At 45.7% G+C, this 14,644-nt stretch overlaps 1 protein-coding gene across 1 annotated transcript in view; it reads left to right on the top strand.

Moving 5' to 3' along the window:
- Positions 1-1,539: 1,539 nt before the first annotated feature.
- The window catches only part of LOC126416587 (pancreatic lipase-related protein 2-like), a 194,498-nt gene continuing 181,393 nt past the window's right edge, over positions 1,540-14,644 (top strand). The window contains exon 1 of the mRNA XM_050084339.1: positions 1,540-1,651. Within this exon, the coding sequence (XP_049940296.1) occupies positions 1,540-1,651 (112 nt within the window). The remainder of the gene's footprint in view (positions 1,652-14,644) is intronic.

Here is a 14,644-nt window from a genome sequence, read left to right on the forward strand (position 1 = left end):
GAGTATGTCTGTGGGTGCATTGCGACCTGCTGTTCAGAAGAGATTCGCACTCTACATTTACATCTACATCTACATACATACTCCGCAATCCACCATACGGTGCGTAGCGGAGGGTGCCTCGTACCACAACTAGCATCTTCTCTCCCTGTTCCACTCCCAAACAGAACGAGGGAAAAATGACCGCCTATATGCCTCTGTACGAGCCCTAATCTCTCTTATCTTATCTTTGTGGTCTTTCCGGGAAGTCTAAGTTGGCGGCAGTAAAACTGTACTACAGTCAGCCTGAAATGATGGTTCTCTAAATTTCCTCAGTAGCGATTCACGAAAAGAACGCCTCCTTTCCTCTAGAGACTCCGACCCGAGTTCCTGAAGTATTTCCGTAACACTCGCGTGATGATCAAATCTACCAGTAACAAATCTAGCAGTCCGCCTCTGAATTGCTTCTAGGTCCTCCGTCAATCCGACCTGACAGGGATCCCAAACGCTCGAGCAGTACTCAAGAATAGGTCGTTTAGTGTTTTATAAGCGGTCTCCTGTACAGATGCACCACATCTTCCCAAAATTCTACCAATGAACCGAAGACGACTATCCGCCTTCCCCACAACTGCCATTACATGCTTGTCCCACCTCATATCGCTCTGCAATGTTACGCCCAAATATTTAATCGACGTGACTATGTCAAGCGCTACACTACTAATGGATTGTTCAAACATTACAGAATTCTTTTTCCTATTCATCTGCATTAATTTACGTTTATCTATATTTAGAGTTAGCTGCAATTCCTTACACCAATCACAAATCCCGTCCAAGTGATCTTGTATCCTCCTACAGTCACTCAACGACGACACCTTCCCGTACACCAGAGCATCATCAGCAAACAGCAGCACATTGCTATCCACCCTATCCAAAAGATCATTTATGTAGATAGAAAAAAAAAAAAAAACGGACCCACCACACTCCCCTGGGGCACTCCAGATGATACCCTCACCTCCTTCACCCGCTCGTACTCTTGTGGATTTATGGACAGCCCCGCAGGATTCATGATGTCAGTTCCCTCCGGCACTACTGCAGACACTAGTCGAGTCCATGCCACGTCGTTTTGCGGCACGTCTGCGTACTCACGGGTAGGTGTACCAGTTTCTTTGGCTCTTCAGTGTAGGAATAAGCTGGGCCAGAGTAGGCCAACTTCCGATGTTAACAGAGGCCACCTGAGCGCCTTCTATCTTCGCACGCATAATACGCAGCATGCGAGAGATTTTAGAACTCCACACTCTGCCCATTTAATTGACCAGTGACGTCACAGTGCCACTAGCGACGTGGTTGGCTGCTGTTGTACACGCGGGCACGTCGCGCGCACCCGTGACGAGCAGTCGATCTCCGCCAGAAAGCTGGCTTACCCCGCAGAGATCCGGAAGTCTGTCGGCACTATCCAGACGGCTAGGCGTGTGGTCTGGGTGTGTGGGGGAGGGGGGGGGGAGGGAGGGGGGCAGACGGTTCCCGCAGCCGCTGCCGGCCCAGTCTGCAGTCGGCAGTCCCGCCATGGCCTCCGCCGGCACCGCGCCGCCTCACTGCCGCCCCCGCCGCCTCCGGGTGGCGCTGTCGCTGGCTCTGCTGGCCGCTTGCTGCGCCACCGCCACTGCCGCCTCCGCAGGTAGGCGTCCTACGAGACAGGGGTGGGAAACACCGATACCGGTATTTTAGTTCGGAATAACCGGTATTTTTCCATGTTTCTTTGGTTTAGGTTGTAAGAAGTATTTTATTTCTTACTAATAAGTAATAACTGAGTAAAAAGACCGAAATATCAGTTATCCGAAGCAGCAGAGCTTACATTTTTTATTTTAAATAAACCTTTTTTTAAAAAAAGGAGTAATTTTTTGCCCTTTTGTCGCTTTAAATGCTCATGAGACCCAGAAAATATTAGATACAGGCTCCCAGGTAGATGCTATTTTCCTTGACTTCCGGAAGGCGTTCGATAGAGTTCCGCACTGTCGCCTGATAAACAAAGTAAGAACCTACGGAATATCAGACCGGGTATGTGGCTGGATTGAAGAGTTTTTAGCAAACAGAACACAGCATGTTGTTCTCAATAGAGAGACGTCTACAGACGTTAAAGTAACCTCTGGCGTGCCACAGGGAAGTGTTATGGGACCATTTCTTTTCACAATATATATAAATGACCTAGTAGATAGTGTCGGAAGTTCCATGCGGCTTTTCGCGGATGATGCTGTAGTATACAGAGAAGCTGCAGCATTAGAAAATTGTAGCGAAATGCAGGAAGATCTGCAGCGGATAGGCACTTGGTGCAGGGAGTGGCAACTGACCCTTAACATAGACAAATGTAATGTATTGCAAATACATAGAAAGAAGGATCCTTTATTGTATGATTATGTGACAGCGGAACAAACACTGGTAGCAGTTACTTCTGTAAAATATCTGGGAGTATGTGTGTGGAACGATTTGAAGTGGAATGATCATATAAAATTAATTGTTGGTAAGGTGGGTGCCAGGTTGAGATTCATTGGGAGAGTCCTTAGAAAATGTAGTCCATCAACAAAAGAGGTGGCTTACAAAACACTCGTTCGACCTATACTTGAGTATTGCTCATCAGTGTGGGATCCGTACCAGATCGGGTTGACGGAGGAGATAGAGAAGATCCAAAGAAGAGCGGCGCGTTTCGTCACACGGTTATTTGGTAAGCGCGATAGCGTTACGGAGATGTTTAGCAAACTCAAGTGGCAGACTCTGCAAGACAGGCGCTCTGCATCGCGGTGTAGCTTGCTGTCCAGGTTTCGAGAGCGTGCGTTTCTGGATGAGGTATCGAATATATTGCTTCCCCCTACTTATACCTCCCGAGGAGATGCCGAATGTAAAATTAGAGAGATTCGAGCGCGCACGGAGGCTTTCCGGCAGTCGTTCTTCCCGCGAACCATACGCGACTGGAACAGGAAAGGGAGGTAATGACAGTGGCATGTAAAGTGCCTTCCGCCACACACCGTTGGCTGGCGCGCGGAGTATAAATGTAGATGAAATGAACTGTTGATGGTCTACAGCAACCAGCCACAAACTGAGTTTACGTTACCTTACTCAAAAAGCACCGTTACCGGTTTCACAGTTCACCAGACCATTTTTTTGTTCTTTTCATGCTTTCATCAAAACTCATTGTACATTGCTTTACTGCAACTTACCCTAGTACAAACCATAACTCACAATTACAAACGTGTAACGAAAATTGCTGCACTGCAGATTTGTGTTGGAATGCGACTTACGTGAAATGGCGCATCTCTTTTTGCTGTTTTCTTGCAATCGAATATATTCTCAAGGATGTTTGAATTTTCACAATCGCAACGCATTGTAAACCACTTTCGTTCGGTCACAAAAGCAATTTTAAATGTGCACCACATCTTTGGGTTTACAACATACTGAAAGAAATACACAGTTTTTAAAGTAAGCCAGTGTCAAAGATGCTGCAATGAAATCATACAAAGATTTGGCATTTTTTGGGAAAGGAAGCGTAAATTACTGTCATATTAGATTGAAAAAGTATTTTACATTAAATCTAGGACATTAAATGCAGACAGAAACGACAAATATATGGAATTTTGCGAATTGTAGCACTACAAATTTATTTTATATAACGATAGAGATACAGATGTGGGAAGAAGTGTGAGAAGTCCTTATGTGCTATCTGAACAAAGATAATGATGATACATTAAAATTTATTAGTATTTAGTAGACTCGCACAGTATAGAGTGGCATGGAGAGCTGCATCAAAGCAGTCTTCGCACTGAAGACCACAAAAGCAACAAGATTGTAGGTACAAACAATATCATAAGATTAGTTACTTGATCTGCAGATAGGTGTACAAATATTATTTATATCTGAGTACAGAAAGTACTTCCTGGAAGTTTTTCAGGACAGGTGTGTTACGCAGTTCAGTCTGCTGATTAAGGATATTGTCAGGGGAAGTGTTTTTGTATTTATGTATTCCTATTTCCTCTAACATATTCATAATGGCTCATTTTTTATCTGTAAAATTTGCATTGATTTGAAATATTGCGTTATTATAGAAAATAGGAAAAGCAACCAGTGCTATTTTGATAACAATGCCTACAGAAATGAGCAACAAACACGTGGCACAGCATTGCTGGGACAGTAATGCCCCTGTTGCCGGGTGTCGTGCGCTAAGGTAAGCCGTGTGGCTAGGGCCTCCCGTCGTGTAGACCGTTCGGCTGCTGCAAGTCGTTCGAGTTGACACCACTGAGGCGACTTGCGTGTCGATGGGAATGAAATGATGATAACGACAACACAACAGCCAGTCCCAGAGCGCAGAAAACCTCCGACTCAGCCGGGAATCGAACCCGCGTTAGGCATGACATGCCGTCGCGCTGACCACTCAGCTAGCAGGGGCGGACATTATTCGGGTACGAAGAACGCTTTCAGGCATGTACCCAGTTCGTCAACTGACGCCAATAACTCACTACAAAAATTTTGAGCGTTTTCAGTATCTGCTCCAAATTTGAAGGCCGCGCAAAACTCTTAAAATTGCTTGTCGAGCGTTTCGGATCCACACCGGGTCAGATTAAAGCAGGACGTCAGAGAAATTCCTGAAGTTTTCAGGGTAGGAGATGAGGTACTGGCGGAAGTACAGTTGTGCAGACGGACCGTCAGCTGCGCCTGGATAGCTCAGTATGTAAGAGCATTACCCGGGAAAGGCAAAGGTGCTCGGTTCGACTTCCAGTGCGGCACAAAATTTTGATCTGCCGCGAACTTTCAGTATCTTAGTGGTAGGGAAACAGTTGTAATTTTTTGATTCATTTTCGAAGATCAGCTTAATTTGCAGTTCCGTAACTTAAGAAATATTAACGATAACGATGAAAGCTGAAGAATTAAATTTTGTTTTACGGCTGGGACACGAATCCAGGTCTCCTTGCTTACTAGGCAGCACTATTGGGCAACATTGCTGTACTTACTACCCAAGTCCAGTGCCTTCCGCAACACCAGTTTCAGTTCATATCTTCAGCTTATTTTTCCCCTATATTATCACTATTACCGGGTTCGAGTCCTGGCCGTGGCTCATATTTTAATTCATTTCTTCAGCTTTCATTCTTATCGTAGATAAAGATGAGACTTAAATTTCTCGGGGAAAATTTAATTATAAGCTTATGAAATATTGTTTTGCAAACATAAGTTCCACAGTTATTTATTTGTTTCGTCGTTTGTGACTGGTTTCCGAGTGGTAACCCCCCGCTCAGGCTCAAGTGTAGAAGCATAACAAGCACCTTTTAAGGTTCTTCATCTCGTAACATACGAGAGGTACTCAAAAAACCAGAATTATTTTTTAAAAGTTACATATTTTCGAACTGGTTAGAAAACAACCTTATCCCCTCTAAAATACTCTCCATTACAACTAACACATTTGCCCCAGCAGTGCTCCCACTGTTCGAAACATTTATTGTAGTCATCTTGAGAAATGGTTGACAGCTCCTCCCTCGTTTCGTTCCTTGACTACTTCAGTGTTCTCAAATCGGCGTCTTTTCATCCTCCTTTTCATGGGTGGAAATAAGGAAAAGTCGCAAGGAGCCAGATCAGGCGAGTAAGATGGGGGAGGAGGTTGGCGGAACCGTGCCATTGTTAGCAAAACAACTGTCAAACAGAGATGGCAGTGTGTGCAGATGCGTTGTTGAGGTGGAAGAAACAGTCTCCTGTCTGCCACAAATCGGGTCTTTTTTGACGAACACTGTTGTGCAATCTTCTTAAAAATCTCTGACAGTTGATGAGTTCTCTGTCGACGGTCTGTCAGCACAGGCTCTCAAATTTTTTAAAATATTTTCGTCGATTCGGGCAGTTGGCGGACGTCCAGAACGAAGTTTGTCATTAGTCACCATGTCCGCTATCTTTAAATCGAACAAACCACTCGTACACTCGAGTTTTTCCCATAGTGTCAGCTTGGTAAGCTGTTTTCAACATTAAAACAGTTTCAGCAGCACTTTTACCGAGAAGAAAACTAAACTTCACAGCCGCACGTTGTTCAGTTAAAGCTGCCATCGTAAAAAACGAAAGAAGAAGAAAACAGCGCTAGCAAAAACAATCACTGTATAGAGGAACAGAACAAGCCGGGTTGACAGCTGGCATTGAGTTGCGCTGTACGCCCCTATAACACCCCTCGTAAACTGCTCAGTGAATTTGCATTACAAGGGACTTCTCGGTAGGACTCTTCGCTGAACGTCGTTCAGGAAGTCGCATTTGCAGAATTCTTCTGCCGCCTGCGTTCAACTCGTAACGACGAAACAATAGAGACTGGCGTTGAGCACAGGCAGCCTTTTCCTTCCGAGCTCTGTAGCGAGTGTGACTGCAAATGCAGCGACGAACAATGGTGCAAGTTACGCTACGCCACGCAGTGTATGCTGGCTTGCGAAGCGCATATCTGAGATGCTTGATAAAAAGAGCCAGGAACCGATTGGACACGGCTGCACGCCAGTGTGATTTCGTATCTGTACACACCATCGACGAGTGATTCATGTTGTATCCGTTTTAGCCACTTTTATGTCGTCTCGTTGTCTCTGTAGAGCTATACTACGGGAAGCAAGGAGAGTATGTTGGTTCGTGGTCAGTGTTCTCGTTCTATAATACAAACTGCATGCAGTTAATAACTGGGTTCTTTATTCACAAACAAAGAGCTACTTAAAGTTCCATATGCTGAGATACAAGCTCTGTTCTGTATCTACATCTACATCTACATCTACATACATACTCCGGAATCCACCATACGGTGCGTGGCGGAGGGTACCTCGTACCACAACTAGCATCTTCTTTCCCTGTTCTACTCCCAAACACAACGAGGGAAAAATGACTGCCTATATGCCTCTGTACGAGCCCTAATCTCTCTTATCTTATCTTTGTGGTCCATCCGCGAGATATAAGTTGGCGGCAGTAAAATTGAACTGCAGTAAGCCTCAAATGCTGGTTCTCTAAATTTCCTCAGTAGCGATTCACTAAAAGAACGCCACCTTTCCTTCAGAGACTTCCACCCGAATTCCTGAAGCATTTCCGTAACACTTGCGTGATGATCAAACATACCAGTAACAAATCTAGCATCCCGCCTCTGAATTGCTTCTATGTCCTCTCTCAATCCGACTTGATAGAGATCCCAAACGCTCGAGCAGTGCTCAAGAATAGGTCGTATTAGTGTTTTATAATCGGTCTCCTTAACAGATGAACCACATCTTCCCAAAATTCTACCAATGAACCGAAGACGACATCGGCCTTCCCCACAACTGCCATTACATGCTTGTCCCACTTCATATCGCTCTGCAATGTTACGCCCAAATATTTAATCAACGTGACTGTGTCAAGCGCTACACTACTAACGTGGTATTCAAACATTACAGAATTGTTTTTCCTATTCACCTGCATTAATTTACATTTATCTATGTTTAGAGTTAGCTGCCATTCTTTACACCAATCACAAATCCTGTGCAAGCCATCTTGTATCCTCCTACAGTCACTCAACGACGACACCTTCCCGTACACCACAGCATCATCAGCGAACAGCCGCACATTGCTATCCACCCTATCCAAAAGATCATTTATGTAGATAGAAAACAACAGCGGACCTACCACACTTCCCTGGGGCACTCCAGATGATACCCTCACCTCCGATGAACACTCATCATCGAGGACAACGTACTGGGTTCTGTTACTTAAGAAGTCCACGTAGTCTCAGTGGTGTTGAAGTAGAAGTCCGCTATGTTCACTATAAGCCTCTAGCACAGAGACAGGCAGAACATAGAAACCTAAGTCTGTGGTTCCATCTCTGTGACAACGCTGGAAATCTACAGAATATAGACTCGAACTAACTGGCATAAGAGACTCGAACTAACTGATTAAACAGGGCGTAACAGCCCTCCAGTCTGAGGCGGAGATCCTAAATACTGGCGACTGAGAGGGCGTTGGCGGCACGTTTCCAGCGAGTCTTGTCGTTGGCCTCCGTCGATAATCTCGTAACCTCTATGCCACGCAGAGTGCTGGCGCCAGTGTACGCCAGCACAATTCGAGCTGCAGTTCTCCGCGACTCGTACAACGGCCGCAACAGCACATCGGTGTTGTTCGTCTTGTGTTGTTGCCAGGTTGGGAGGGAGTATAAGGAGCCCGAATAGCATCAGACGTTATCACTGTGAAAGACACGGTGATAATGTGTTGACTTGTGAGGCAGCCCTATCAGCACATTATAGAGTGTGAAAGAGGCCTCACTGTTGGTCTCCAATTGGCCGGCTGGTGTAATTGCGCTGATCCGGGTTTGTGGGTGATCTGTACGTGTTTGTGGCCCGATGGTGGTCTGTGTGCGCGATCGTGAGGGCAGGCGCACTCACCGTTCCTGTCCACCACGTTTGACCACCACGAAAGAGGATCGCTGTATTGGGCACCGAGCACCGTATTACCCAATCGCATCTGCAACATCTGTGCCAGAATGAGTAATTGACTCCTTACACCAATCTGTGTCGGCCTGCGCCATTGGCCAGAGACTAAAAACGGCCAGACAGGGGAATTAAAGACAGATGGGGCCCCTCCACGCCCGCACCAACGTGGTGACCAGACCAAAAGTTCTACTGTCACCTCCGTCAACATGTTAGTTATCTAGAAAGTGGATCACAGGATGATTGGGCTGTGATGGTATCCGTGCATCTGGGTAAGACTACGCATTAACACGGTCCATCAGGTGATCGATAGTGGACGAAACGCGAGTGAGGGTAGCGATTTGAAGAGCAGAGGGAAAAACGTGCCATGGCTCGTGCCGTGGGAAAAAAAGCTCTGCGACTGTGGGATGGGTAGTAAGTGCAGTAGTGGCTTACTAGCTGCGATAGCTCATGCAAGGTTGGATTTGTTGGTATGGGTATCATGCATCATTACCGTGGCAAGCGATGGCGATGTATCCCAGTTGCTGCAGCCGCTACATTCCTGGAACAATCGAGATCGTGATATAATAGTGGCAGATCGGCCATAGATCATCTCACTATGTGGGGTGTGTGTGGAGCTTGTCTGCATGCAGTGTACGGTACGGCTTCCCTGCGTGGTGCCAGTTATTCGGCAGTGTTTTCCAGCTGGATATACTGTAATGGCGTCTGATTAACAGGGGCTCACCTGTACCGTTGTGTTTGCGTGTGCTTGGCCATAGATGTTCGGTCCTTACAAGTATGTCTTTTGGTCTTTTATGTTTCCATCTATGGTTGTGGTCGTAGTGTCCCGTGCACAGGCCGCCGTTAACACTGCAACACAGATGCCTACGTTTGGAGTGGTGCCGTGACTGGGAATCGTGGACTGCTGGCGAATGGCGTTCACATTCTGTTCAGCAGTGAATGGCAGTTCTCCGCTGCCCCCCGATGGCCATCGCCGGTGAGTACTGGGGGCGACCTCGGGGGTGCGGTCCCGGTTTTCTGGTGGCGTCATACTGTGGAGAGCCGTTGGTTATGAATTGAGGTCACGGCTGTCAGCGACAGGGGAAATTCTCGTCACAGACACTCTGTGTCGTCGCGTGTTACACCTCGTGCGACAGTATCGTGGTGCCATTTTCCAACAGGCCAATGCTCATCCACAGGTGACACACTTCTCTGTGAACTGTCTACTTCATGTTGATGTACTCCCGTGGCCAGCAAGCTGCCTAGGTGAGTCCCTGATAGAAGGTGCTGGGACCAGCTCTGATGTCATCTCTTATCTCAGTGCCAGAATCCAGAAAATCGAGCACCAGTTACAGCAGTTGTGGGCCAGTTTGTCTCAGATGAGGATACAACGCCCTTATGGCAACTTTGCCAACCGAATAAAAGGCATCCAGGCCAGAGAGGATGCAATGTCATACTGATAAGTGGGTCCATACTGTGAAGTTCATCATAAATTAGACTCGGTATTACAATCACTAAAGTACTGGCTGAGAGGCTATGCCATGTCAAAAAGTTTCATCTTGATTTGTCGTCTCCTGGGAGCTTCAGGTTTTTATCATACAGAGTAGATGTAGAGCCGAAACCTAGCTACTACACACCAGCAACGCATTTACATGGGCTCCTATACCCGTCCCTCGGTGAAACGATTACCCAGTGCCACATCTAGTTGGACGTACATTTAAACACTTGAACGTCGATGCTGACCACCACTGTGACTTGGCTGCTGGATTTCGACAGCCACAGTCGATTTTCGCTTCGTGTAAACGTTCTGCCACAGCAGAACCGTGATTGGGTTGTGCAGGTTGCTACTTGATCTTCAAATTATTGTCTGACTTAGATCAAGTGGCTTTGTGTGGAGTGAAGAAACAGATGAAGTGTTTGACTGACCTGGAAATCACTCATTTTCTTCATTTAATAAATGGAAACACGTACATAAATGCTGATACATTTCCTCATTAGCAAAATCGAACTGTTTGGTTATTGTTGTCAATCTCATCAGTCAGGAGGCTGGTTTGATGCAGCTCTGCATGCTGTTATATCTTTCTCTTCATCTCCGAGTAACTAGCAGCCTACATCTTTTCTTGTATGCTTACTGTATCCCTCTACTGGTATCCCTCTACAAGTGTGGTCTCCTCCCCCCGGCCACCAGACAGACACACAAACACACACCATATATATACATTCCTCACACACAAAGAAAGAACATATGTTATGTGGACATGTGTCCGGAAACGCTTACTTTCCAGGTTAGAACTCATTTGATTACTTCTCTTCAAATCACATTAATCATGGAATGGAAACACACAGCAACAGAAAGTACCAGTGTGACTTCAAACACTTTGTTACAGGAAATGTTCAAAATGTCCTCCGTCAGCGAGGATACATGCATCCACCCTCCGTCGCATGGAATCCCTGATGCGCTGATGCAGCCCTGGAGAATGGCGTATTGTATCACAGCCGTCCACAATACGAGCACGAAGAGTCTCTACATTTGGTACCGGGGTTGCGTAGACAAGAGCTTTCAAATGCCCCCATAAATGAAAGTCAATAGGGTTGAGATCAGGAGAGCGTGGAGGCCATTGAGTTGGTCTGCCTCTACCAATCCATCGGTCGCTGAATCTGTTGTTGAGAAGCGTACGAACACTTCGACTGAAATGTGCAGCAGCTCCATCGTGCATGAACCCCATGCTGTGTCGTACTTGTAAAGGCACATGTTCTAGCAGCACAGGTAGAGTACCCCGTATGAAATCATGGCGGTGAATCGAGGAAGTACAATACATACTGACGAAACTAAAATGAGCTCTAACATGCAAATTAAGCGTTTCCGGACACATGTCCACATAACATCGTTTGTTTATTTGTGTGTGAGGAATGTTTCCTGAAAGTGTGGCCTTACCTTTTTGTAACACCCTGTATATATATATGGTGGTCCATCGATCGTGACTGAGCCAAATATCTCACGAAATAAGCGTCAAACGAAAAAACTACAAAGAACGTAACTCGTCTAGCTTGAAGGCGAGAACCAGATGCCGCTATGGTTGGCCCGCTAGATGGCGCTGCCGTAGGTCAAACAGATATCAACTGCGTTTTTTTAAAACAGGAACCCCTATTTTTATTACATATTCGTGTAGTACGTAAAGAAATATGAATGTTTTAGTTGGACCACTTTTTTCGCTTTGTGATAGGTGGCGCTGTAATAGTCACAACGTATAAGTACACGGTATCACGTAACATTCCGCCAGTGCTGACGGTATTTACTTCGTGATACAATACCCGTGTTAAAATGGACCGTTTATCAATTGCGGAAATGGTCGATATCGTCTTGATGTATGGCTATTGTGATCAAAATGCCCAACGGGCGTGTGCTATGTATGCTGCTCGGTACCCTGGACGACATCATCCAAGTGTCCGGACCGTTCTCCGGAGAGTTACGTTATGTAAGGAAACAGGAAGTGTTCAGCCACATGTGAAACGTCAACCACGACCTCCAGCAAATGATGGTGGCCCGGTCACTATCAATGGGCCACTATGCGCACATTACCATACTGACGAATCCTGGATGCCTAACGATGTGTTTGCAATTTACATTCTCTCTGTCTCGCCGTCGTTAATGACTTTGGTTGCCAAAGTACCAGTATTCATCTATTACTTTTAGTGTCGCATTTCTTAATCTAATACTCTCATCATCGCCTGAGTCTTACATTCAGTTACTCATGTTTCACTTTTGTTGATATTGCTATTAAAATCTCTTTTCAAGACAGTATCCACTCCGTATCATTACAGTTCCAAGCGGTTTGCCGTCTATGACAGACTTAGAATGTCATCGATAAACCCGTATGTTTTTGTTTCTTCTCCCAGAAATTTAATTCACTTTCAAGTTTCCCCTGTGTGTTACAAACATATATTATGTATGGTAGGCTAATTTGAAAACTGGTGTATCTACTCTGTCTTCCATCGGCGAGACTCTCTTACTCAATCGATGGCTGATAACACTTACGCAGATTCTCCGCGAAGCAGTAAGAATATTTCTTCACAGATTGCAAGTTTTCTAGCCGCTACGAGACTTTAAAACACAGGATTACTGCAGACTGCCGCCAGCGGTGAGTCCGCAAACTTCTTTCACAACACGCTTGATATAGACGCGTGTAATAAACAGTTTCACACGCAGTTCTGGACACCGAAACGATTTTTAAAGATATCTTCTTGAGGAATATATCCCTCGTCTGTTTCTGTACTAATTGAGTAAGGTCCACAATGAAATCGGACTCTCTTTCTACTTAAAGGTACGAAGGTGCCAACCACCTCAGTTCTTCAGACCCATTAAGTCGGAATAGACTCCATTTCCGCATAAATGAACTGACGCTCGGACAACAGATATTCGGTGGACATTGCGAAACCGCAGTAAGCTCGGCTCCGTGTCCTGATTTCCGTTCTCCGAGAGTCGTGTCACGTGCACAGTGAGGCTGCAGACGCAGCTGGCAGAGGTCGGCCGACCTACCGGAACGAACGGGACAGGCTGTGTACCTGTCTGCATACCTGTTATACCTGCTCCTCTGACGAGGTCAGGGCACGCGCCGCTGCGTCCGTTCAGAACATACGACACGGGGAAAAACTGAGTACGTGTTCGATAAAACATCCGAGACGAGAGGGACACATTGTCCAACACTCCCGCTGCTTCTCGGGATGTATCGTTTGCTGGCACGGTTCGCGCCGAGTTTGCCCCACACAACAAGGGCCGTTCCAGGAATCCCGTATTGGCGCAATTGTCAGCCACAAATTACTGTGAGTATCAAAAACAATAGCCGATCCTAAAAAATCGTAACTATTGTGTTACTTGAGATATGTGCGTGAACAACGTACTGTTGGAAAGAGTTTTACGTGGTTCTCGCTGGACAGCAGCAGTGTGGGCCCACTTCAGTTCGAGTAAAAATGGTGTCGGGACAACAGAAGGCGTTTTGTGTTCTACGTTTTGCGCAGTGCGGGTCAGTAATAACTGTTCAGCGTGACTTTCGTACTAGGCATGGTGTGGATCCTCCTACAGCACAGAGCGTTACACGATGGCAAGAACAATTCCGCGAAACAGGTTGTTTGTGTAAAGGCAAATCACCGGGCCGTCCCCGAGTGTCTGATACAGACGTCGAACGTGAAACGTCCCCTTAGAAAAATTTATGACTATACTTAAAGTGACACACAATATTTTTAGCGCAACGCAATCTGACTTTCAAAAATCCATACAAAAGAATGTCCCTGACTAACAATAACCTATACCTTTCATGGATGATACTTTGCAGTTCTTTTATGGCTGCTTCGTGATTCTGTAATGCATTTTCATGACGCGAAAAAATAGGTTGAAAATGCTCACAAATTGGTCTTTTTACGTCATTACAGACCTTCTGACATTTCGATTCGATGTTAAGTAACTCAGGAGTTAAACCTTCACGTGTTTGTTCAAGCGTTTGTTCCATTGAGTCTAACTTTTGAAGCTGTTGCTGTGTTTGTCTCTGATTTTGTTCCATCGTGTCTAACTTTTGCTGGGTTTGTCTCTGATTTTGTTCCATTGTCTCTAACTTTTGAAGCTTTTGTCCCATTTTTTGTATTAATTGTAATAACAATGCACTGGTGTCCGAAACATGTTCCTCATTGCTATCCGGTAGTGCATTTGAACCGGCAATACTCGCATTTTGAAAAGCAGAAAATGCGTCTTGACTTATTTGAGAAAACGGTGAGGACGCAAAACCTGAATCTACAGTATTTGCAAGATTGTGTCCTGTCATTTCGGATTCCTCAGGCGAGCTGTTGTCGACCGATCGAACGATAATGCTTCCCTATTCAGTAATTGTTTCAAAAGCATCCGCCACATTTTCACATGGAGTCCGCAGAAATCCGTTCGCCGCGCAGCTCGACAGCTCAACACGCTCCCGATGTCCGTCTGGCGTTGTGTTCCGTCGACGTTTACAAATGAAACCATACGAAATTCAGCTATTACAAGCGCTTTAAATCAAAGGATTACTGAACGATGGATCGGTCGCACTGCACCAAATGACTCAGTCTTACATTACTGGCCTCCAAGGCCACCGGGCCTGACTGTATGTGTTTACTTCTTGCGGGGATTTATAAAAGACTGCTTATGTGCCTCCGTTACCAACTACAATGGAGGAAGTGAGCTGTGGAAGTCGTAACTCAAGACATGCTCGCTGCAGTGTGGGAACAGT

Source organism: Schistocerca serialis, chromosome 8, assembly GCF_023864345.2.
Source record: "Schistocerca serialis cubense isolate TAMUIC-IGC-003099 chromosome 8, iqSchSeri2.2, whole genome shotgun sequence".
Lineage (NCBI taxonomy): Eukaryota > Metazoa > Arthropoda > Insecta > Orthoptera > Acrididae > Schistocerca > Schistocerca serialis.